Genomic DNA, 23,785 nt, shown 5'->3' on the forward strand with positions numbered 1-23,785 from the left:
TCCCCGAATTATTTTGGGAATTCATAGAGTTTTCAAAACCAAACCCTCGGTATTTTTAAAGGGAACGCCGACGATTAGCGTGTGTAAGTCGTTCAGAGCTAGGGCACTGAGATACGTTTTTCAAATGAGTGAACCATACAGAAGTCGCGAGTTGCTTTCTGAGTGAGGGAAAGATGCGTGTTATAACTTGCTAGAAGAGGAGACAAAGAAACAAAAGATCACGGAACAGGCAGGAATGGAAGACAACCGTCATGAGAATGAAATGGAAATGGGAAAATATGGTTAGTCTATATGGGCTACGAGCGTTGTCTCCTGAGTTAGAAGCGACCACTAAACCTCCGATTCTTTAAATAATCAATTCCCAACTATAAAGAAGCTTCAGACTCCTGATTACAAGTGAGTAAATGTGTTAAATATTTGACACTAAGCATGTAAGCGAGAGAAAGTTTAGAAAAGATTTGAAACTATGTTTAAAGCTTGTTGGAAGTCACCAAGTGCTCACATTGTGAAATATTGGGTAATATAGTGTGGGTCATTTGCAGTCACTTGTAAGCAAAAGCCAGTTTTTCACATGTCATTATTTATGACGTCATATCTCCTCAACTATTTGTCGTACAATGACAGATTTTGCAGATAATTCAGTGATATATGTGGATATTGTCTGAAAAATATTCTGCGATTATAGTAGTTGTAACGAAGTAATAAGTTAGAACGTCATGTGAGATGCTGAAGTTACTGCAACAACAGCGGAAGTGTAGCAGGCAGTAAACATTTTTCTTTTCATCTTTTTTTAGACGGGGAGGGGAGGGGTTAGCGAGAAAAAGTTTCATAAAGGTATGAAATTATGTTTAAAGTTGGTTGGCAATCGCTAAATGCTCTCATTCTCAATTACTGGATGAATATTGTCTGAGAGACTTAAAGTGGTACATCAGTTTTGTTATTTGGGTAGGAATATAACTGATGATGCTCATATTAGAGAGAATGTAAAATGCATAATGGCAAGGGCAAGAAAAGCGTTTCGGAAGAAGAGAAATGGGTTAACAGCGAATATAGAGAGAAGCTTTCGAAATGTGATGGGACAGGGGAATGCTGAAGATTAGATGGGTAGATCACATATCTAATAAGGAGGTACTGAACTGAAATGGAGCGAAATGAAATCTGTGGTAGAACCTGACTAGAAGAAGAGATTGGTTGATAGGGTACATTCTGAGACATCATGGAATCACCAATTTAGTACTGGAGGGAAGAGGGAGGAGAAAAAATTGTGGATGAAGAGCGAGAGATGAATATAATATGCATATTCAGAAATATTTAAGTTTTAGTAGTCATTCGGAGATGTAGAGGCTTGCACAGGATAGAGTAGCATAGAGATCTGCATAAAACGAGTCTTCGGACTGAAAACCACAACAATATAGTATGGGTAATTTGCACGTCGTCAGCTCTATTGCCTCGAGATATATAAACAGTTTCTAACTTCAATACTTGTCTTACTGCGTTGAAGTTTCAACATAAGATATACCTCTCAATGAGTAGATTACGACAGCATAATGAATTTTTAAAATCGGTGAGTATATGAAATACTGAAAATCCAACTTTAATGGGCCCAGAAGTCGTTAGATATGTAACCTGCAACTGGGGTTGGGTGCGATGTAGCGTGTTAGCCAAATATAAACGAAGAGGCGACGTAGTGGAATGGAGGTAAATGAGATTAGGAAACACGCAGGAGCAATACGGGTGTGTTAGCCGATAACAGTAACGCGTCATAAGTTCGGAGGAGACTCTCGTCGGACAGTGAATGACCAATGGATGATGGCGGTTTCAGATTGAATTGATTAAATCAATGTATGGCAACGTCAACACATACGCACGGTAATGTTTAGAAACGAAATTTCTCTGAAAAGCTTCCCCATACCTGACAGTGACCATAGTGACATACTAGCTTCGTACTAATTACACTCTTCCGTTTTCCTATAGTTCATTATGGGAAAATGGTTCAAATGGCTCTGAGCACTATGGGACTTAACTTCTTTAGTTAAACCTAATTAGACTAAGAACATCACACACACCCATGCCCGAGGCAGGATTCGACCGTAGCGGTCGCGCGGTTCCAGACTGTAGCGCCTAGAGCTGCTCGGCCACTACGGCCTTGCCATTATGGGAAAGCGACGAACAGTTACTGTCAACTGATCATTGCTGCCAATGTCCACGGCCAGACTGTGTACTCGGTGTTGTCCAAACGTACCACGCACGAGCACAGCACAATGTCTGCCCCTTGCGCGTCCTCAGTGGGATATGAGAGTTCAAATCGACACGAGCTCTGGTGGAGTACTCACCCGTAGATGGCGTCCTTGTCGCGCTTGTGGACGTCGGGCACGGCGGCGCCCATGACGTGGTTGGCGACGGGCGCCACGTGGTTGGCCGCGGGCGGCTGGTGTGGCTGGTGCGCGTGGTACTGGTGCATCGAGTGCGCCACGTGCGGGGAGTGGTGCTGCGCCAGCCCCAGCTGCGCGCTGCGGTGCGGGTCTGCGTACATCGCGGCCGCCGCCGCCGCCGCCGCGGACGCGCCACCAGCCGCCTCCATGTACGGGTGGATGCCGTCATCGTACTGCCGCACCGACACACAGCACAGCATTAGACGGGCGCAAGCGTACGCTGCATCGCAAAGCGCCGACATCACTTACAGGCAAGCAGAGCGCATCGGAGGGGCTCAAACCCAGGTCCCACAGCACTACGATTCGACAAACACACGCTACAGCTATTACTGTCATTTCGTCAGAGTGCTAGCGGGAAGAGGAATTGAAGGAAAGGGAAGTCTGGCCCTGTCCCAGCCGCCTCAATGCTCAACTGGGATCAGTCGTGGCACTACTGCACTATCCGTACACTCTAGTGAAGCGCGCGGCACAGCACTGCACACTGTAAAGTTGCTATTATTAGCAATTCGTTCAGTTACATAGCAACAGAGGTGTCTACACAACAGAGGGACGAGGCTCAACCCGAAATCTCACAGGACTGGGATTCGATTGGCACATTACATAAATTCTTTATTCTGTAGATGTTTGTGTACTAAACAAGATCAGTGGCAGACCGCTTCTTGCTTTTGGATGTGAGAGAAAGGCTCTGTGGTAAATGAATGTCTCAGACGAACTGGCCGCCTTCAGCCAAGGGTGGATGCCGTCATCGCGCTACAGTATCAAACACAACAGTCCCGATTGAGTATCGCCGCACGTAGCACCACAAAAGCTGCTAACATCGCCATGTCGGCCTACATAGCAAGCAGAGGAGTCCAAGCGACACATGCCGGATTCAGTCTTTGTTATAGATCGCCAAGTCCGGATCCGATTACCGCTAATCTCAATTCCTCAGCAGGGCGAAGATCAAATTGAAAAAATTCTTTTTCTTTAAACCGAATCTTCGTCCTATGGAATTGCAATTCGCGGTAATCAGATACGTATTTGCAGATAACCTTTAACAAAGGTCGAAACCGGTGATCCGAATAAGCACAGATAGTGACTTATTGAAACTGGTCACCGGACCCTCAGGCATTATGGGTGCCTACATCTTCAATTACGAAGGAATCTCAAAACGATATTCCACAGGATTCTCGCAATTTTACTATGGGCATTTATGTATTTCACAGGATTAGTGCCAGCGCGCTTGCTTAGTGAGGTGCGTGGAAAGACAGAACCTGTGTGAGTATTGACATGAACAACAGAGCTAAACTTTACATGATGTAGAGTAACGTACGATTATCTGACGAGATTGCCAGTGGGACAATAAATTCAGCACCTCTTTCAGCAACACACAGTACATCGCACACTGTTGTCTGAGATGTTAAAATGGTCATGTCTGCTTCTAAACAAGCAGGTGTGTCTATACAACTGAGCAACCACTCTCAAATTGAGATCCAACAGCAATGAGAATAGGTGAGCTTAATTTAGAGCTGAATACGTGTATTGTCATCATGGATGTATTAGGCAAGATCAGTGGCGGTGGTTGTCCTTCAGCAGGATGCGGCAGGAGACAAATGATAAGATAGAAGTCCGGCGAAGCACTGACTACAAAGACAGAGCTAAACCTCAAATGGCTCAAAGAAACATTAATCTGACAAAGTGACGACTGAGAGCTTAATTTCAGCATCTCAACATGTCTTGTCCTAGTGCACACTATGACACTTCTGCGCGAGCTAATGCAGCAACTGAGAAGACAAATCATCTAATAATAGTTCACTGATGTCGGCAGCAAGAGTACCGCACTTCACTAAACGACTCCAAAGTGGAGGTTATGTAGATGGTTATTGCATGTAGCGGACGGGCTCTACCATTTCCAGCCCCTGTAGTAGGATAATTCACGGATAGCTAAGAGTATAAACTGCACAAAAGACGATTAAATGAACCCTTTGATAACAAAAGTTCAGAAACAGTTATGCATCAATACTCATCATAATACCGCAAATATATAGATATAATTGGCCTGCCAATTATGAGTTCTGAAGGAGGCAACAACCCCATAGTTGACTGTTTGAACTGACATTATGTCTCTCTTCCCGTTTATCAAATGTAACTCTGAGAAAGGCAGACAGACGATGAATGCTCACTCACAGCGTTAACAGAAAGTGGTATCGAAAGTAGAGGAAGGTGCAGTAGCGTTTAACTGTACGTCTGACTATTGTAAACGTCATTGAGAATTATTTGTGTACAGACAACAAAGGCATGTTACACACATTGATGTGAGTACAATACTACGAACCTTCAAACCAATCTAAGACAATTTTGCACTTGAAAATCTGATCGTCAGAAAACCAGGGACACGAGAGATCGAGTTCATGTAATACAGACTGAGTCAGGAGGAAAGTTATATGCTTTGGGGGATGATAGTATTAGTGATTCTGAACAAGAAAAGTCGTACGATCTTATGTCCTGTTCTTAACAGTTTCCGAGGAAACTAATGAAAACAGTGGGGAACACGACAAATGCAGGTGGTATTAAATGAAACATTGTGATCTAATGCTTTGTTTAATTGGGTACATTTCCTCATGACAGACGTTCAAAAAGTCCACCGTTAACTGCCATGCATTTTGCAGCTTTTGTAGACAGCTGCTGCGTTGCTGATCTGAGCTCATTCGTAGGGTCCTTTACCATGGCAACAGCAAGTAAAATACGAGTGAAAAGTTTTTTCCTTTGTGTCTACTCCGCGCTTCTAGATTCCGCTCTTAAGCCAACCCTGTGTGTCTCTCTGTTTGTATTCACACATGAGAGCTGACTGCCACCCATGGTTTTCAAACAGCTGGACGTCGGATATCGGATACCGTTGGAAAACGGCATAATATTTTCATTTGAGTTTTTTTTTTTGTTCAGAATTACCCCAAAGCATGTATCTTTCCTCCTGATTCAGCCCGTATAAAAGAATAATGGAAGAATGACAACAGAAATTAATGATAGTGTTCTAAGAGGAAACTGTGATGCGAACAGTCTTGAATTCTATTCAAAAACTGTTATATAATTAAAAAATAACATGTGAGTGAACCAAAATAAGTACAGCGCTGAATCACAGACACAAGTTGGACATAACAAACTGAAACATACAAGATTGCAAAGGTACACACCCAATTGTAACGTTGTTATTGGTGGAAGTTGACCAACACTTATGGAATATGGAAGGATTTGCAATGTGTGAAGACATTTGGAATACGGAGTGAAAACTGACACAGGTGGTGTTCTTCATTATGATGTCGGTAGACATAAACAACATATAGACACTTAACAGGAGGTGTAAATAGTTTTAGCTTAGATTCCAAACAAAATCCTTTCAGAACGATGGTCCAACATAGCAAAGAAGGAGGAAGCACAATAGTTTGTTATTACCTTGTACAGTAGAGTAAAAAGTATCACGTACGAATTTTAATAACAGTGCATACGCAGCAGCCGTGTGTTTTCAAGTAGGTGACACATTAAGGCGGCTCTGGCCATACAGTATTTCCATGAGTTTAATCGGGAAGTTACGGAATTACAGAAGGCGTTTGTATGTGGGTACGTATCAATCCTCTCTCAAGTTACTGAACGTGAGTCATCTGTGAGCAGTCCTTCAGTTCACGCAACTATCAGTACAAGTTATATGCAATATTAAGAGCAAACAAAAATACAATTCTGTTGTACATGTGTGTGTGTGGAGTCTCATTACGGAAGTATAAACAAGTATAAAGGTAGAGTACAGCATGATTTAGAGACAGCGAATAATGTCCTTCTAACACCATATAATCATAGAAGTGTGAAAATATTAAAGGAGTGAGAAGGCCGAAAATCTTTGCAACTCATAATCAAAAGGAAACATCGAGCAGCATTAGCATCATTTATCTTCATTTACTGCACCTCATGACATAAATGACGTAATAAGTACCTTTTGAAACGCAATGTAAACACTCCTCCACCCATTCCGCTTCTACTTCATGAGAACAGTGTTTTTATTTCGCTCAGTGGAGCCTGCCTCTTTCTGTATTCCCTCCAAAAGACGATAATACTCTCTCTTTCATCTTGATACCGGCCGCAGGTAGCCTAGCTGTACAAAAACCACCTGGGCGTTCTGCAATGCTTCTCATGTAGAAGCCACAAAAATTAATAAAGTCAACTGTGAATGGTCCAGCTGCGTACGTTCACCTGTAAGCTCGCGATGCTATCATGTATTATGGACGCACAGTAGTTAAAAAGGACTGTTCGGCCGCTCAACTAATATAGCGCTGCAGATCTACACAATTTGCCAAACAACCGACGTTAGGCCGCACATAAATCTTGGCAAATTGTACGTTCCGCCCTGCCACGAAATCCATCATTCTTCAGTGTGGCTGGAGTGGGCCTTAGAAAATGCCAGCCCCGATGGAGGAGAAACTCGTTCGCTGAGCTGAGTGGAGACGTGTATCAGTCATAAAATCATATGGGCAGGAGTAGAAGATAAAGGCTGCAAATATGACTGCCGTCACGAATAAAAAAATATTTTGCTCTTCTTGTAGCCCAATAACTACTTAACTTACGGAAGAGAAAGCCTCGTGGCAGCCCGAGGAGTGCCATTCTTTACAAAACGCTTCAACTGATCTGTAAGTATTGAATTATCGACATCATCAGATAGAAGTAAAAATTCGTATTTAGCTGTGATATTTTCTGTCTAGCTATTTATTCCAGCCAAGTTCCTAAATTACATTCTACAGTGAGAATTACACCAGTGCTAGGGGAATGATATTAATCGTACACAGCATCTCAAAAGTTTAAAGGAATAAAAGCAGTGACCATTAATTATTATTAGCACGAAAGAATACAAATCTCTATACGATTTGGTTGCCACGTAAGATGGCTCTATGAAGAAAACTGCCTGTTGTGAGCGAAATTTTCGAGTAAAATGTTGTTATGACGTGCAAAATGATTACTTCTTACAAAAATAGCAATGGAGATGGTTCGTAGCTAGGTTTGTTGCGAGTAAATATTAAGGAAGAGGTTTAAAGTCTCACATAGGAGTTAGTATAAATTAGACTTATTCTTGGCACCTAAAGAGTGCATAATAAATTCACAGAACCAGAAAAAGAGACTGGTTATAAAGCAATACCAACTTATACGCACACGTCCCGCCAGAACGATAACTACAAAACGAACAATTGTCAAAGGATAGAGATTTCAGTTTACGACAGGTAACAGGAAAGGGAATGAATTGTAATGGTATAAAATATGATAGCGTCTTGCCAGCACGTCACATGTGGAAGCAGAAATAAAAATTCCATAAAATGAGAAACCGGATAGAGTATAAATTTCAGTGCAATCAAATATTATGATACAAAGATTTACGTATGTATTAAAAACATATCGTTTATGATATTGACAGTGCACCTCAGAGCAGAAACAACACTAAAAAAAGTTAGTTAAAAGAACCATTTGAAAAAGAAAAAAAAAACGAAAAAAGAGATTTCAAGAGTACTGATAAGTTTCCAAATTTCCTTTCCACTTCGAAAGAAGAGGCAAAGAAGGGTGCAAAACAACCAATTTGTAATCGTTTAACATGAAGAGATGAATGCAAAGAACATGAAAAAAGGCGAAAATAATTGTGCGATTTTGCTTTACGACGAAATGAACGTAAAGGCAGACAACAGACAACCATGTCACCATCAATGTAGGAAGTTTTCACATTAATTTTTTTAAGACAGTTCTTCCAAATAAGGCTCTGATACAAGTTAAATGAGAAATATATCAACAAGAATCATTGCAGCCCAACTTTACACACACACACACACACACACACACAATCACATACGCAAAACAGATGCCTGGGCCCTAAGCGCTGACATAGACAAATACGTCAGACTATTTTTACGTCAGCCCCGGTAAACAGATAATGAAGCAGCAGAGAAAATAAAGTACGCTGTGGGAGCAACTAGCCATAGGTTTTGACACAGTTTTACAAGTTCAACGCGCACTTTATGCTCCACAGAGAGGGCGATATTGAGCACCAGAAAAGCCAGCAAACATTACCCTTTACATTTAAAAATAAAAGACCAAAAAGAAAACGTGCACACGGTGAAAGGCGAGCAGCTCCATTACGCGAATTACGACACTGCACCGGTTGGTGTAACTTGCCCGCAAGTAGACAAATCGGTCTGCAGATAGGAATCTATGGAACGGTGCTACTAAATTAATTCTGACTGCTGATTGCAACTGAGAAGAAACCTGAGCATAGCGAATAGTACGCTTATAAAGCCGCCACATCGTAAACACTTGCCTATTCCCTCTTTCAGACATTAACATTACTCATGTAATTAGACTGCGACCTGAATACTGAAGTGCAGACTGCAGGCAAGTTTATGTCAATCGGGAGCTTTCACGCTGAGTTTGGTTTTGCTACCTTATGAATGCAGACAATTTATATTTTAACACAGGCTGTAATTGTTGGTGTGCGTGCAAAAAGTGCACACGGATGACAACTCATTTTGCAACGTTCATCCTTCAGGTAAAAGTTTCCCTAACTTATAAGTCTAGTATCTTTGAAAGTTGAGAGACAGGAGAACTGAAGCGTTTGCGATGCGGTCTCACAGAAAGACGTTGAGAATTAAGGGGACTAATTAAATAAGAAACGAAGAGGGCTCTCCACAGAATCGGTCTAGAAGTAAATTTGTGGAAAAACTTAAGTATAAACATGGACAGTACAACAGAAATAAGGAAATTACCTCCATGTCACGAGAGAGAGTAATAGAAGGCAAAAAACATTGGAGATGGCAGAGTTTCGAATATTTCCAATAAACAATTGAGGACATTCAGTTACTCTGAGAAAGAGGTTGGTACAGAAGAGGAGAACCTGGTGGGGCACCTCAAGCAAAGCAGAAGACTATTATGATGAGAAAAGAGTACATAGATAAAATGGGCCGGAAAGTACTTAACGAATTTCACCCTGAAATTACGATCAGAGACTCGTGTGAAGAGTTTGCCACTTCCACTACAACGCTCCTACAAGAACAGAACTTTTACTGTGCCACTTTACTTCACTTAATACCATACACAAATTCTTAGGGGTAGAACACATCTGCTACGAAGTAGTGGTTCTAGTCTCTCTAGCACAGCGTAACAAACAAGCCCAAATTTCAAGCATTAAGTGTCTATGAATTTTTACTGCGCGCTTTCATAAGTGTACAGAAGAATGCATGTTATAACAGTCAAAAGATACAAAGGATAACATGCCAAGCAGGCAGAAGAAACGTGTGAAGTGCAGCGGAGGTTGCGACACGGGCTTCAGCAATTCGGATGCGCGACACTTTGTGGGATCCTGCAAGCAGGCGGCTGCGGAATGACCAACCCCGCGCCCTCAGGACCCTTTGCCCGCGAAGTGCAAGCATTACGGGCAGCGTTAATTGCGGGACAGGCCGTGGCACGCGCTAAGTGCCACCGGCGCGGCCGTCAAACTGATTTTTAAATATAGATGCGCCCTAAACGTTTCCGGTTCACCCTCGATTACTGTCGTAAATTATGAACCCCTGCGCCCTCGCATCCCCGGAGACGGCGCCGGGGGAAGCGCAGACGCCGCATGGCACCCCCCGTCTGGCGAAATCGTGAGGGAAAGACAACACACACCACGCCAAACACAACACACACTGCAAACCCTGACAACCAGGCTCCTTGTACGAGCCCAACTGCCCATCGCCCCCCACGCTAGTCCATCGTCATTTTTCCCTTGAGAGTGTTGAGTTCGAAAGGATTATATGTGATTAATGAAACATCTCGAAGCTAAAGTTCCACTCCGCCAAATGGTGAACGTAGCCTGCCTATCTAACGTCCGATTTCAGGAAATCATTTAAACTGATATGTAACATTAGTACCAATTTAGATTTGTAGAATGTATATACAGTGCGTAATTGTGTTTTATGTCACCAAGCTAACTTGTTCCAACTATGTACAATTACAAGAGAATGTTGTTTGTTAGGCGTCGTACAACTGTTAAGAGACTCAGAGCTTAAGTCACTTCAAGCAAATGCCGCGATGGTTCATTCAACAAAGCCACTTGTCCTGTCCTATAATAATCAAACATGTGTGCCTATTCCTATGTATGAATCTCTCATATCTTTCTAGTATTAATCTGACCATAAATCACTCTAACATCATCCTTGGAGGAGTAAGTTAATAACATTAATGTGTCAATGAAATACGCATAACTTGGAAAAAATAAAAACAATGGAGGTGTTCATTCGTCTACAGTTAAACTGTCTAGTGGTAGAGTTTTGTTTTCGTAGCCAGCTCTTGTGGTGAAGTGCCAGAACTTTTGAATGCACACGAAATGGCACCAAATGACCAAGAAATAAATGGAACAACACGCCACAACGTAGTTACCTCTCATACAATTCAAAGTTCGATTATTATGAACGGGACGGCTCAAGTATTATTGCCACTGCCTCTCACAGTTGAGACTCACTCTGAAGTACTTACAGATGCCACATAAGATTTCAGCGTTGCTTACTGCAAAATTGCAGTATAGGATTTGTACTGCGGACTTGAAGGTTTTTCTTTGCAAAGGATCCCGCTAAATTGATTTGCAACGGACTACAGATATAAAGTACACAACAGTTTGTAGATTGTGCCGCAAAAACTGATGCGGTCGTTTGAAGACAACCAAACGTACATAATGTTTCAGTATACTAAGGCAATTGCCGAAAAACATGATTTACAGAATGTAGAGAAAGCAATGAAGCACTTTACAGGTGAGACTGGTTTTGACAAGAAATGGTGAATAATAATTGTGGAGGATAGTAGCATCCCATCTGAAACAACCACGCCCGCCGCATTCGGCTGCACTGAATTTGCAGAAAGACCGTATTTTCACTTAGGGGATCAGTTAGAACGCCAAATGTTCTACAAGCACGACATCAAGTTATAATGAAGTTTTTACAAATACAAATCACTTTATTATCTCGATTCCTGATTTTGGGACGAAAAATTTAACATCCAACCGGCAGTCTTGAAGAAAGACGAAAAAAAATCTGTAACGCAGGCAATTGTGGATAAGGCAGAACATTATCCGTGCAAATAACACCACCAAATTACGCCTCAGTTCTGTGAGAATCTTTGCGCAGGTCGATGGCGAAATCTTGTGCAACTGACAGTCAGTAATGTGGGCATCTCCAATAGTAGAAACTCAATGAATGATTAGCTTCCAGCTTAAGTGTGAAGACATGATCCGGTGAAGAAACGTAACCACAGGCAGTAATGGGGAATTCAGTCACAACACTGAATAATTAACAAAGAAAAGGCATGAATAAATTAGGGCAAACATTTACAATTGGATATCAAACAACTACAGCTGCTGAAGATGCATAAAATACTGAACTTAACGTCAAGCCTCACGCAAAGAACCGTCTACTTGTACAGGAAAAACAAGCTGAAAACTCTCAAGATCTCCACCCACACTAATTTTAACAAGGAACGTATCGTCAATAAGCCTTCTGAAGAAAGGCACTGAGTGCCTGAAACCGGCGAAGCAAATAAAATTTCCTTTATGCAACTGGTTGCTCGCTATTTCAATGAAAACGACTAAAGACACTGAAGATGGATAAAATACAAAGACTCCACGCCTTTTTACGACAGCGGGAAACAACTACCTGCTATCATTAAGATGAAATTGTGGCGTTGTCTGGATATCTGTAACTGATAATTGCAGGACTTTGAAATATTCGAGGCAATAATAAAAGACAATAGAGTTGAGCGCGCTTCTGTCACGTCTCTTATTTATTAGACGGGATGTGAAGAATGACCACGCGCTGAAAGTTCTTGTTGGAAAGTTAGAGGACGCATGAAACGTGTGGAAACCACAAATAAGTAAATATCGAGTTTGTCACACGAACAAAAATAACATAAAAAGTTCCTGAAGGCGGCAAAATAAATACAATATTCAAATATATTTATGTACAAAATACCTGACATTAGACAAAAGGAATCGGGAATAAGCGCCTCATTTTAACTGCAAGTATATTGGTAACCCTGCACCTCGTGTTACTGTTTACGATTCACAGTATCGGCTACAGACGCTGAACACATAATTCCACCAAGTTAAAGTAATCTTCTAAGGCGTCAGCCATGGAAAAATGGCGTTAAGAGAATATTTTAAAACAGCATAACCAGGGATTGTGTAAGAAGAAACTTTAATTCGACGTCGAAAGCTCTGCGCTAACGCGGGAAGGACGACAACACAACGAAGGAGTCGTGAACAAGGCACTACACGCAAGTGGCGAAAGCACATCTTCAGAAACGGCGGGAAACGCCTTCTCAAATGAAAGCAGGCGCGAGGGCAGAAGAGGTTTTTCCGGCCGCATAACCAGCCGGGCGGCGCACCGGGCTTTAGTGGCCATAAACAGAGAGCGAGCGGCGGGAGTCCCCGCCGGCGCAACTGGTGCCCGCGGCGAGCCGTGGCTGCGAAGTCGGCGAAAACAACCGCTCGCCGGCTTACAAGTTACCATCCACGTGGCGAGAAAAATCCGACGATCACTGGAGGGTTATTAAGCCACCAGGCGCACCTATACATAAATGTTGCCGGCTACCAAAAATTAAGTTGGTGATGGTTCTAATGATGCTCCAAGCAACAGCACTGACGCTCAAGACTGTCTCGACGTCAACGAAATGCACATCTGAGCGACTCTTTCTGCATCATATTACATAATACGCGCAGAAGGCTTCCTAATGCAACTTGAGAATAGTTTACACCGATGTATCAACACTCAAAATACTGCAATTTTGGGACAGATAAAATTTTACGGGAAAAAGAACAAAATACAGGAGAGGGCGCAGTGTTAGACCATACCTTTAAAAATAAAAAAGTAATTAAAAATTGCGATACAACGGGACAACAATACAAGGAGAAAAAATTGTGTATAAATGATCATAAAGGAATTTTAATCATTGTTCCCGCGCTTGCAGAAAATAATAATGAACTAAAAACTTAATTTTTTTCCTGTGCTATGTAATTAAACAAAACATTGCTTTTCTGCACGAAGCCAGACCGTTGTTAATCATTATGAGCTATGTTAAAACATAACTCTGCGATCAGAAGCCTTGACTCAACAAAGCCACGTAACAGACTTTCCAAACTAAGTTTGGATGAAAAAAGGCATAGACAGTGACGCATAGGACAAGTGGAGACATGTCACAGTACGGCGTCACCAAATTATAGAACTACAATTAGTAGCCTTATGGGTACTTGGCAAGCTCGTACCAATGAAATAAGGAAGTTCGTTTGCAAAACATCTGAATTTGGAACCAGTCCGTCCTATTGGATCACTCGGATTTTATACTGCAGGTAAGTTGTGTTTAGAGAAGATGCCGGGAAAAATAAGAGAATTTGGGAGTAGCCTATGTTCACAGCTGAAGATGCTGATCCTCGCCGACAGGTGATCACCGACAATAGACACTGACAAGTCGAAAAGCAGTTTACCTGGGCCTCCTCTTGTACAGAACAATCACAACACTAAACCGCAGGAGAGAGCCTTGGCGCGGGCGAGAGCCGCGCAGCACAAGTCACTAGCGGAGGCGGCGACACGCGGCTTTGTTTACAAGCTGCCAATGAGTGAGCGATCGCGCGCGCCCGTCTATCACGGTTGCGTGGCGCGGCCGCGGCCCGGGCGCGACTCACGCTCGGCCGCCGTGGCGTACGCACGGCGGGGCCGGGCGCCGGGCCGCATGATATATTGCAGCCACCAGCCAGGCCTATCAAAGCCATCGGAGGCCCCCATCTCTTCCAACATGGCCGCTACATTCATTACCGGGGCTGATTGATGGTGACATTTGAAAAACAGAGCCGAGGAAGGCGGCACGTACGAAACGCGCCGCGCCGCGCTGCACGTGCGTCGCGCCACTTACCCGTGGCTGAGCCATGAACGCTCTCGCTGCCCCGGCGAAATCCACTTTCGCACCGTCGAGTCAACACCACATCCACTACTGCCACCCTTTCGCGCCCCCTCTGTCGGTTTCCTCCCCCACCCCTCTCGCCCTCTCGTCGGAAAAGCACCACAAACAACGGAGGCAGCGGCGCGAGTTTTGCTCCGGCGGCGAAAACGACCCGCTGCCCAGCGTATTCACGATGTCACCGCACACGACAGTAAGCACATGGTGGTAGCGACGAGGGCGGCACACGGTCACACTTCTTGCTCGAGGCGCTCTCGTTGCTGCGTCGTTCCGGACCCCGCGCGGCGTCGCTTCGCTCGCTCCACTTCCAACGGCACCCGCGTGGCAGAAGTAGACAGGGAGGCGCGCGCGTCGATCACTGCATGCGGTAGTGCAGCTGTTGCGAGCGATTTGTGCTGTGCGTTGCCGTCCGCCGCGCCGAGACAGGGCCCCAGCACGCACACGAGGTCCTGCGCGCTCCGCAGTCTTCTGCCAACTGTCAATCACTGACCCGCTGGCGGGGGAAGGCGGCGGTGGGCGGGGCGACGCGTGGCTGCGCGCGCAGCGCGGCTCCGCCCCACCCCGCCGCGCGGGAACCCCCCACTACAATGGAGAGCGCCACGCGCCCGCGGCCGGGGGGCGGGGCCCGCAGCGCGCCGAGCGGCGGCGGGCGCAACTACGGCACTCTGTATCACCGCGCCGCGGCGAGCGTGTCGGATGGCATTGGTGACCACGTGGCGCGAAGGCGTTCGGGAGTCGTTCGGAATCAGAAATAAACTACTTTAGTTTCCTCAGAATCTGCTAAACGATCCATCTACCGCCATCGACAGTCCAACAGTGTCCAATTTCGCAAGTATCGAGTCCGTTGACGTAATCGAGAAGAGCTGTCATCCCTTACCAAGAAAAATCGTGTGTAAACAAAAAAAATGAAAAGTGAAGTGAATGTTACAAAATAACCGATAACCAAAATTGTGAATGTTTCTTAACTCTTCTCGTTGTTCAATAAAATGCTGTTCGTCTGAGAAAGTAAACAACGTGTTTATTGACCTCAGTCATTAGCCTGCAACAATGTAACATGGAAGAAGTACGTATACAGAAAAAGTCATGACTACAAGAAGATTTAGTGAAACTCTCCGTCGGTACAGACGAGGGTCACACGTTTCCCAGCAACGGAACAAACAGGTTTGTGTTGCAAACTGACTGTCAAATTTAAACAAAACTCAAGCAATGTGCTTTATTTTTCTCGTTCTGAAACAAATGTATTTGTATTACATTTCGCTTTGGCAATAATTAATACAGAAATCGTCATATTTATGTTCATGAAACAGTCAAGTTTCCTTAATAATGTCTGTTTGTAGCAGTAAGATAAAATATTGAACAAAGGCATGTTAATAATTTCAAAGTATTTTTCAGAATATTTTTCGGTTTTCCCGTTGAGCGATAAAGTAGATGCTCGTCATTTTTTGAGGAGCCCTTTCGCTACGCAGGCTTGTGAACGGGGTGCCAATAACGTTTTGAATGCATAGAACTCCGCAATAAATTAATTACAGGCTTGATCTTTTCTTCGTAGACGCCGCTAATACCTGTCACGCCTTCGAGTCCTCTTACTATTGGCGAATCACGATTAATGGTAGGAGATTTTATAATTTTTTTTTAACGCGGGATCGGTACAAGGCGGTTTGCGATGGTAAGCTAGGGAAGGATCGATGGGTCCCTGGAGGGAGTCTAGCCGGTTGGTGTCTTGGAGCTGAATGGGTTGCCGACATCACCATTCTGTGCGCGATCTCGCCTGCCGACTGGTTTGTTTCGCTGTTAATCCCGCGCCGGCAGCCCGCTAAACCGACATTAATATTCCGCGATCGGTATTTACGAGCTATTTACGTTTCCTGCAAAACGGTTTTTATCCGGCCTGTGGCACAGTAATCCCGGCGGGCTTTTATTTATTTTTATAGTCAGCTTTTTGCGCAAGTTTGGGGGTCGGAGCGCGCACCCCGTCGCCGACCATCGATCATCGACCGAGACGTATAAAGTTTGGCAGTGTGGCCGCCGTGACAACTTGTCACCGGCAATCAATAGGCCCGCGCGCGCCGCCGTGATGGATAGGCGGCGAGGCCTCGACCTGCCCGACGCCAGCCGTCGCGACGCCGCGCAGCGCAGCGCCAAAAAATGAAATAAGAGAAAAAGCCAAAATCGCTCCCGAGTAATCCCCGATCTGCTGCTGTCCAGGGGGCGTCGCTGCACGAGCCGTCGAGACTAAATGTATCAATCACTTCGGCTGAGTTTCTCGTTGTAGCATTCCAGTCGGCACTACTTATAGAAGTACTTAACATCGCGCAGCACATAACACAGCCACCGTCGTAGGATACTTTGGGTCACCATTTAATGGGTACGTAGCTAGAAAATTGTATTTCGGAAGGAAATCCTCCTACCACTTCCATGGTGAGTTTACTGACTTCTGAATGTAAATGTCTTAAGACGCTATCAACACATTCATCAAAATATATTGTCTAGTTAAAACCACACGTTTTTCCTTTTCTTTCCCATAAATTTCTACTGGCATTTCGACTGCACCACGCTACATATTATTCACGGTTCCGATCCTGCTGCAGAGAATTTAATGGCACTTTTATTTAAATATAACTTCTGAAGAGATGTTTTGCTGCAGTGGACTAAACGTTATTAATCGATTTTACCACTTGCTCGTTATATCAATTTTTACTCGGAACAATATCCACTTTAAATACCATGTGCTACATCCCCTCGCCACCCTCCCCCCTCTTCCCCCGCTTTCACAACGAAAATCGCCTCTTCCCAGCTTCCTACCTGATCTCTCTTCGGCAAGATTTTATCATCCTTAGATTGTTTTTCTTTAGGCCCTAAATCGATTCGCCCCGTGTGCATTAAGCTACATGTTTTTGAGGTACTAAAATGTTTGTTCTTATATTTTGTCAATATAGGCTTACAGAGAGTTTACAAAAGGAGCTGTACTTACGTGTTTCTTGCTTATTTAAATACAGTGAGTAAAACCTTTTCGATAACTGCCCATATTTTTACTGCGATGCTTTGAAACTTCATTTTTTGTTTCTTGATTTCAGCTTCTTTCGGTGATGACTACACAAACTCAATTCTCAAAACACTTATCAGACCAAATGAATTCATAGGTGTAATCACAAATAATTGTAAGAGGCAATGCCTATGTACAAGAATCTCTGCTTACCTTCACAGTCACTTTTAGATTCTTGGCAAAGTGCTGTACTCACATTTCTGTTGCAGTCCTTTACAAGACTTCCTCGACACACGCACAATCTACGTTACTATCCGTTTCGTACTGAATCTTTTAAGGTACTCCAACAGTATAATTCAGCAAAACAATTGTTCTAATTTCTAAGGGATTGCAACCTCCAAGGCATCATTAATGTCTCGTAAGACCCTTGCCGTGTTTTTAATAAACATGGAAAGTATTTTTAACGTTATTCTAACCTTCTTACACAGAATGATAAATTTCTTTGACAGCATTAATGTCTATTAATTTCTATTCGTATTAATTTGGTTTTTGTTAAAGTGCTAATTTATTTTTAAAAAATATTTATTTTTTCGGGCAACCCTCCTCCACTGGTGATATTCCATAATGACAGCAGTACGTATCCTCTAAAATGGCGGTAAAGTTAACAAACACCTACCTTTGCTAGTGCTTGGTCTTTCCTTAGTTCACTGATTTGATTGCGTTTCCTTGGTAGTAGAAAGCCTAAATCTCCTTCGGTGAACCAGCTAAATTTTAATAGTAGTAGGAGATTACTCTCGCAGATTTTATTGCTTTGGTGGCTGTTGAGTTACTTGTAGGATTAACCTCTTGTACTCCTTAGTGCATGGTGCAGTCCCTCTTTTCCATATTATCTGATAGTGTTTCATTCCTTAACTGATACTCACAGCTTGAGATTTCAATAGCCAGGATTCTCAATTATTCTCCCTAAACATGTCTTTGGCCGTTTTCTTCATTTTCCGTAGCACAGCGGATTCCAACCTGTGGTGAAGATCGGACATGTGAATGTCTATATAATACACATAGAGCCTTTCCAGTCCAGTACCTGTCTGTGCGAAAAGTACAGAAATTTGACTCTGAAGAGGATTATGGCAGTTGTAGGCAGGACTTAAGAACTCAGCTTGTGATATAAGAGCAGAAATTCATACGTAACAATTTTAGAATGTCATTCTGAAATGGCCTTACCCCTTAAAGATTCAGCCTCGGATTGCCCAATCGATGCAAGTGAACTCTCAGTCCGCTGCTTAAATTATTGTGTCTTTTACATCTAACGTAACATTGAAAACCGTCAATGTGCCGGATCCAGCTTTTTCAATCACTGACCTTTACATTGCTTATTTTCAATGAATTACATCAGATTATTCTCCAAAATGTTTATTCCATTACTTTTATTGTTCTCCTAAACGGTGACAGTAGTCTGCACTGTAACTAAACAAAAGGTAATGCGAGCGTTCAGTGTTACTCGTGCGGAATATCCTATGGTACCTCTTCCATTTGGAACTCATTTCTTACATCCAGGATGTGCCATGTCCAATAAAAGAATGTGAACCAGGCAAATTATATCTGGGCATGTAAGACACCAACTTCCTTCGAGGAGTTATCGATAGTTCTGTATTTTTGATGTTCGCGCTTAATCAGATTTTTTGAAAGTAACTTCTTTCTCATCTAAAAGACGTTCTTCAGGCCATATTACATTTTGTGAACATCATTGTAACGTGTTGACATAGGTTCATAGGTCACATATGGATTAATCGTTCGAACCGGCCGCTCTGACCAAGTGGTTCTTGGCGCTTCAGTCTGGAACCGTGCGACCGCTACGGTAGCAGGTTCGAATCCTGCCTCGGGCAGGGATGTGTGTGATGTCCTCAGGTTAGTTAGGTTTAAGGACTTCTAAGTTCTAGGGGACTGGTGACCTCAGATGTTAAGTCCCATAGTGCTCAGAGCCATTTCTGGGTTAAAAAGAGGGGATGGACTTATTTTCAGGGTGACCTGTTTTCCATCATCCAATATCTTTTTTTTTCTTTTCTTAAGGAATGGCACGTCGTGAGAGAGCCAACAGTAACACAGTTACAGAATTTATCATGAAATTTCAGACAATCGATTGGTTTAATTCAGCTCCAAACTTGAAGAGAGTGACCCAAAACCATTTAAATCGCATCCGAAAATGAATGCTGGAACAACTTTCAGTGGTAACACAATACGGCAGCTACTAGACTTCGTCTCTGCTATATATTAAGAAGACAATGTACGACATTAGTTTTCCTCAGTGACAACATTAAACGTCTTCCAGAGTTGAGTGAAAAAAATTTGAAGTACTTATAGACTTTCGATGTATGTTTGTACTGTATGATACTTAGCAATATGGGACCAAGCATCCATGGTTCCTTTTAAGTGTGGCACTATCGCACTACTTCCACTGCCCGACAGCTAATTGTACTAATAAATACGATAATTCGTATGTATTAGCTAACTGTCGTAATGTGACAAGTACAACTGCAGGGTAAATGTAATAATCAGCTGGTAATGAATGAAGGGCAGTCGAACCAAAATGTTTCGTCCCAAACTGACACAGTCTGATCTAAATTGAAAGCCTGCTGTACGCAGCTGTATAAAACGTCCGTGCAGTGAAAACTACGCAAGTAGCAACTGGTGAACGTTATCATCAGGATAAAAGCCATTTACTTTTTTAAACAGTACCTCTGACGTGCTTGCGAAACCAGTTATATCTCCTGATAAGTTGCAGAAGCAATGCCAAGTGGAAAGTAAGATAGGACGAAGTTCTTCACGCCCACGTTCTGAAGGGCAACCCTAAAGACAATGGTTGTTGCCTCTTGAGGTAATCTGCCAGTATTAGAATAAGCAATAATGCATTTTCCTGGTTAACTGTCTAGTATTGTATCTGGAACAGTGGTTGTACAACGGACATCCGTGATTAAGGACACTCCTCTACCCCACCCCCAAAACTGTAGACAATGCACTATCTGCATTTTGTCAGGACTGGATAAACAAAAGGGAACACACCGAGAAGTGATACAATAGCTGTATCGAAATATTATAGGCAAGAAATTATAAGACCTTAACCCTGTAACTGACTTACCGTTTGTCTTAAATGCCTCTGCTGCTTGCTCTGGATCTAATTGCACATCTGTTAATGAAAGCTATTACATGCTCAGAATTAAAATATTGTCTCCATTAAGGATATTCACTTTTCACGGACCATCAAAAAATGTACGCTGTTATTCTGCTATTTGCTACTTAAAAACCTCTAAAACACCTACCATTCACTCGCACTCTATTGAGATACATACGAACCAACAATTTTTTGAATACGTGTTTATTAACAATTAACACCCATTACATAAGATATCATTTACTGTTTCCACAGGGTCTTTAAAAAGAAATTATTTTTCCGTTGTTAATGGGGATATTGTTGAAATTTAATAAAAAAGTTTAGAGCGATTTTAGATTTATTTCAGACTCTAAATTTGGTTTGTAGCTCAATGATGAAACTCGAGATTACAGAGGAAAATGGAACGAACATCTACAAAGAATGGAGAGTGAGAGAATTCCCTTAAAGGCAAGATATTATAAGTGCCATGGGAGAAGAGGCAAAGGAAGACTCCGACAGAGATGGGTACCGTAACAGGCAATGCCTGCCTAATACCTGAAGAGAAAATGAAGATGAAGATGATGGAGCTAAGACATATGACATGAAGATGATGGAGCTAAGACATATGACAAACATAATAAGAAATATAGGATATTTTAATCGTTCCACTGTTTATATCCGCACTCCTGAAAAGGTAATGAATTCTATATAGACAGAGGAATTTTAACCAAAAATAGAGACAAATGCTACATTGACGTGTGTGCAACAGTTTTATGGTTTCCCAAGCGTCCCATATGAGAGAAGTAAGGACAGATTCAACGTACTTGATGCCAAAGTATTCCTGCACTGCCCATGGGAATCTATACTTTTAAGGCACACACTACGTATTTCGCCCACAATGACATTGTTTTTTATTTCGTATTGCAGTGTACTAAGGATTAAATTAGAAAGGCATTTTCTCGACATTGCTCATCGTTATGGGAAATACCACCTCCCAATATTCCAAACTCATCATTTTTCTCCAGCCTCTATACCTGTTTTCACACTAATTGCAAAAATTTAGTTTCGAAGGGCATTGGTCCCCTTCACGAAACTTAATGATTCTCACGAACAGTATACAATGGAGAAAGTGTAACTATAGTAAACTGACGTGACAGTCGTCAACACGCTTAACGAAAGTGCTTCTCTGAAGATGACTGCGCTAACAAGAGTCCCGTCTTCGGATAGCAAAATACCTCGATATACAAGCATATGTTCAAATCTATTTGGATTCAATATCTATAACTAAATGTGAATGAATGCTGACCGGTGCAGAACAGCAATCGTGCTATTTAAAGGAAACTTGGAGGACTTGCTCTGCACAAAATTTCAGACAAACATACTCTTCGTTCATATCCACTCAAAGTTAAATTGATGTCCTTGCTGCAAGGATGAGATGTGGTGATGAGGGGTAAGCACGCATTAAATTATAATATATGTGTTGGAAAGAGGTGTATGATTTTATTTTTTAGTTATTTGCAGCAGTTGTACTACCCATCACAGTTTTGAGCGAGGAAGCTGTAAAATGATTTTTTCCAGCGTTCAAATCTCACCATCAGATTCCGTCTCTCAGACTATACTTTCTGAAGGCTTTCAAATACATTAATTTATTTTTATGTCTCTGCATATGAGAAAAGTAATTAAACTGAGCAATCATGTCGCCGAGGCTTGGAACATTCTCTTGCCATGCTAGTAAGAATCTACTGACGTGCGATTCACACTTGAACGTACCTACTGATACCGCCACAGACCTGTAGAGATTTCTTTTTTTGCGCAGTGATGGTCAAAGTTTTGCCTTCCTTTCCTAGATTCTTACGAAGCTACCCACTGTCCCACACACTATGTTCCTACTATATGTTTCATCTTTATAACAACTCCTTCAGAGGGTGAGAATATATGTTGAAGGAAACGAAACTGATTGATCAGTTTAATGTGCATGTAATTATTTAACAAGCTCAGACAGGTTTTCGATGGTTCACAAGTTTAAGTAAAAACTTTCTACAAGATGGCTGGCGGGCATCTGCGACTCCCTCCTTCCAATATGAGTTGCACGATGAATCGCTACGCAAAATGGCTTAGCAACTGCAATCAACCTGTGCTTACAAGCTCTAAGGGCATCACTTTTGGAAAGTCAACTTTTTCGTATCGGTACGAAATTGTCACAGTACAATATTGTAAGGTTCCCGACTGTTGCATACGAACTTTCTCAGCTCCCCTGCTTAGGAGAATTCGTTTCTCTTCGAGATGTTCCGTTAACAACAGCTATCAAAGAGTGGCGGAATGGACGCCGACTGCTGCACAATTACCAGTTTAAGAAATATGTCACAGAGCAACTGTATAAAGTAACTGGAAGTCTGTTTATTTTGACGGAGGCCAATGTCCATTAACATTTTCCTTGATTTGTGTTAATTCTGAACCACACCTTTCGATGGTCAGAAAAGCTGGCCTTCGTGTGTTTAATGTCTTTGCTTTATACAAAATTCATCCTAAGTTGAGGTACCTTTCAGAATTTCCTAGTCTTCAGGTTGTTTCTGGAATGTCTGACACCGCATACTAAGCAATTCGAGGAACCCATCAACTCTCCAAATTTCGCTGTAGCCTGGAGACTGTTTTTCTTGCATTCTTATCAGTCTGAGCGAGCTCTGGAATCCATCGTCCTCAACGTACATCGATATATTTCCGGTGAATCTATGGCGCTCCTTTGGAATAGCGAATAGCGAAAAATGTTTTTATTGAGAAGATATTTTCTTCTGAAACGCCAAGTGATGGTTTTTGAAGACGAATGTTACAGTGCAAAATCCGAAATTCCTTTGTCTTTCTCATGTAGGGACTACGCATTCACCTTAGAATCACACACACGACGTCCATTCGGTAATTTTGGTTGTAAAGAATGTCGTGAGTCAGTCATGTACGAAAATGGGAGATAACAGTCTTAAAAACGGAGCACAAGTTCAAATTATGTGAGGAGTCATCCGCTTCCTTATCATGGACTATTTGCAGAATTTGCCATTAACAATTTAGAGGAACAACAGAAAGCTTTGATCTGGATAAACGGCCCGGGATTCGAACTAATGTGCACCGGAATAGGAGTCCACAGTCCTAAACACTTTAAGGATCTGAAACCATCAACAATTTTTCAAATACTAGTCTACGATGCGGAAGTGATACACCCAATGAAGTATGACGTACTAAAAATGAAGCCCATCAATT

General features: G+C 42.5%; 1 protein-coding gene and 1 long non-coding RNA gene across 10 annotated transcripts in view; one reads left to right on the plus strand and one right to left on the minus strand.

The window, feature by feature from the left end:
* The window catches only part of LOC126268084 (homeobox protein homothorax), an 887,891-nt gene extending 872,993 nt beyond the window's left edge, over window positions 1–14,898 (minus strand). For 3 of the 8 annotated variants that reach the window (XM_049973579.1, XM_049973575.1, XM_049973573.1), the window contains exons 1-2: window positions 14,364–14,885; window positions 2,334–2,605 (exon numbers count right to left, since the gene is read on the minus strand). In XM_049973579.1, coding sequence (XP_049829536.1) covers window positions 2,334–2,605; window positions 14,364–14,378 — 287 coding nt within the window. In that variant the 5' untranslated portion in view covers window positions 14,379–14,885. Of the gene's footprint in view, window positions 1–2,333; window positions 2,606–14,363 lie in introns of all 8 variants that reach the window. The other 5 variants (XM_049973578.1, XM_049973574.1, XM_049973581.1 and 2 more) reach the window with 3 other exon arrangements.
* Window positions 14,899–15,042: 144 nt separating this feature from the next.
* LOC126268085 (uncharacterized) overlaps window positions 15,043–23,785 on the plus strand; it is a 116,844-nt gene continuing 108,101 nt past the window's right edge. The window contains exon 1 of one of the 2 annotated variants that reach the window (XR_007549083.1): window positions 15,043–15,569. This is a non-coding gene — a long non-coding RNA (uncharacterized LOC126268085). The remainder of the gene's footprint in view (window positions 15,570–23,785) is intronic. The other variant, XR_007549084.1, reaches the window with a different exon arrangement.

Source organism: Schistocerca gregaria, chromosome 4 (genome assembly GCF_023897955.1).
Source record: "Schistocerca gregaria isolate iqSchGreg1 chromosome 4, iqSchGreg1.2, whole genome shotgun sequence".
NCBI lineage: Eukaryota > Metazoa > Arthropoda > Insecta > Orthoptera > Acrididae > Schistocerca > Schistocerca gregaria.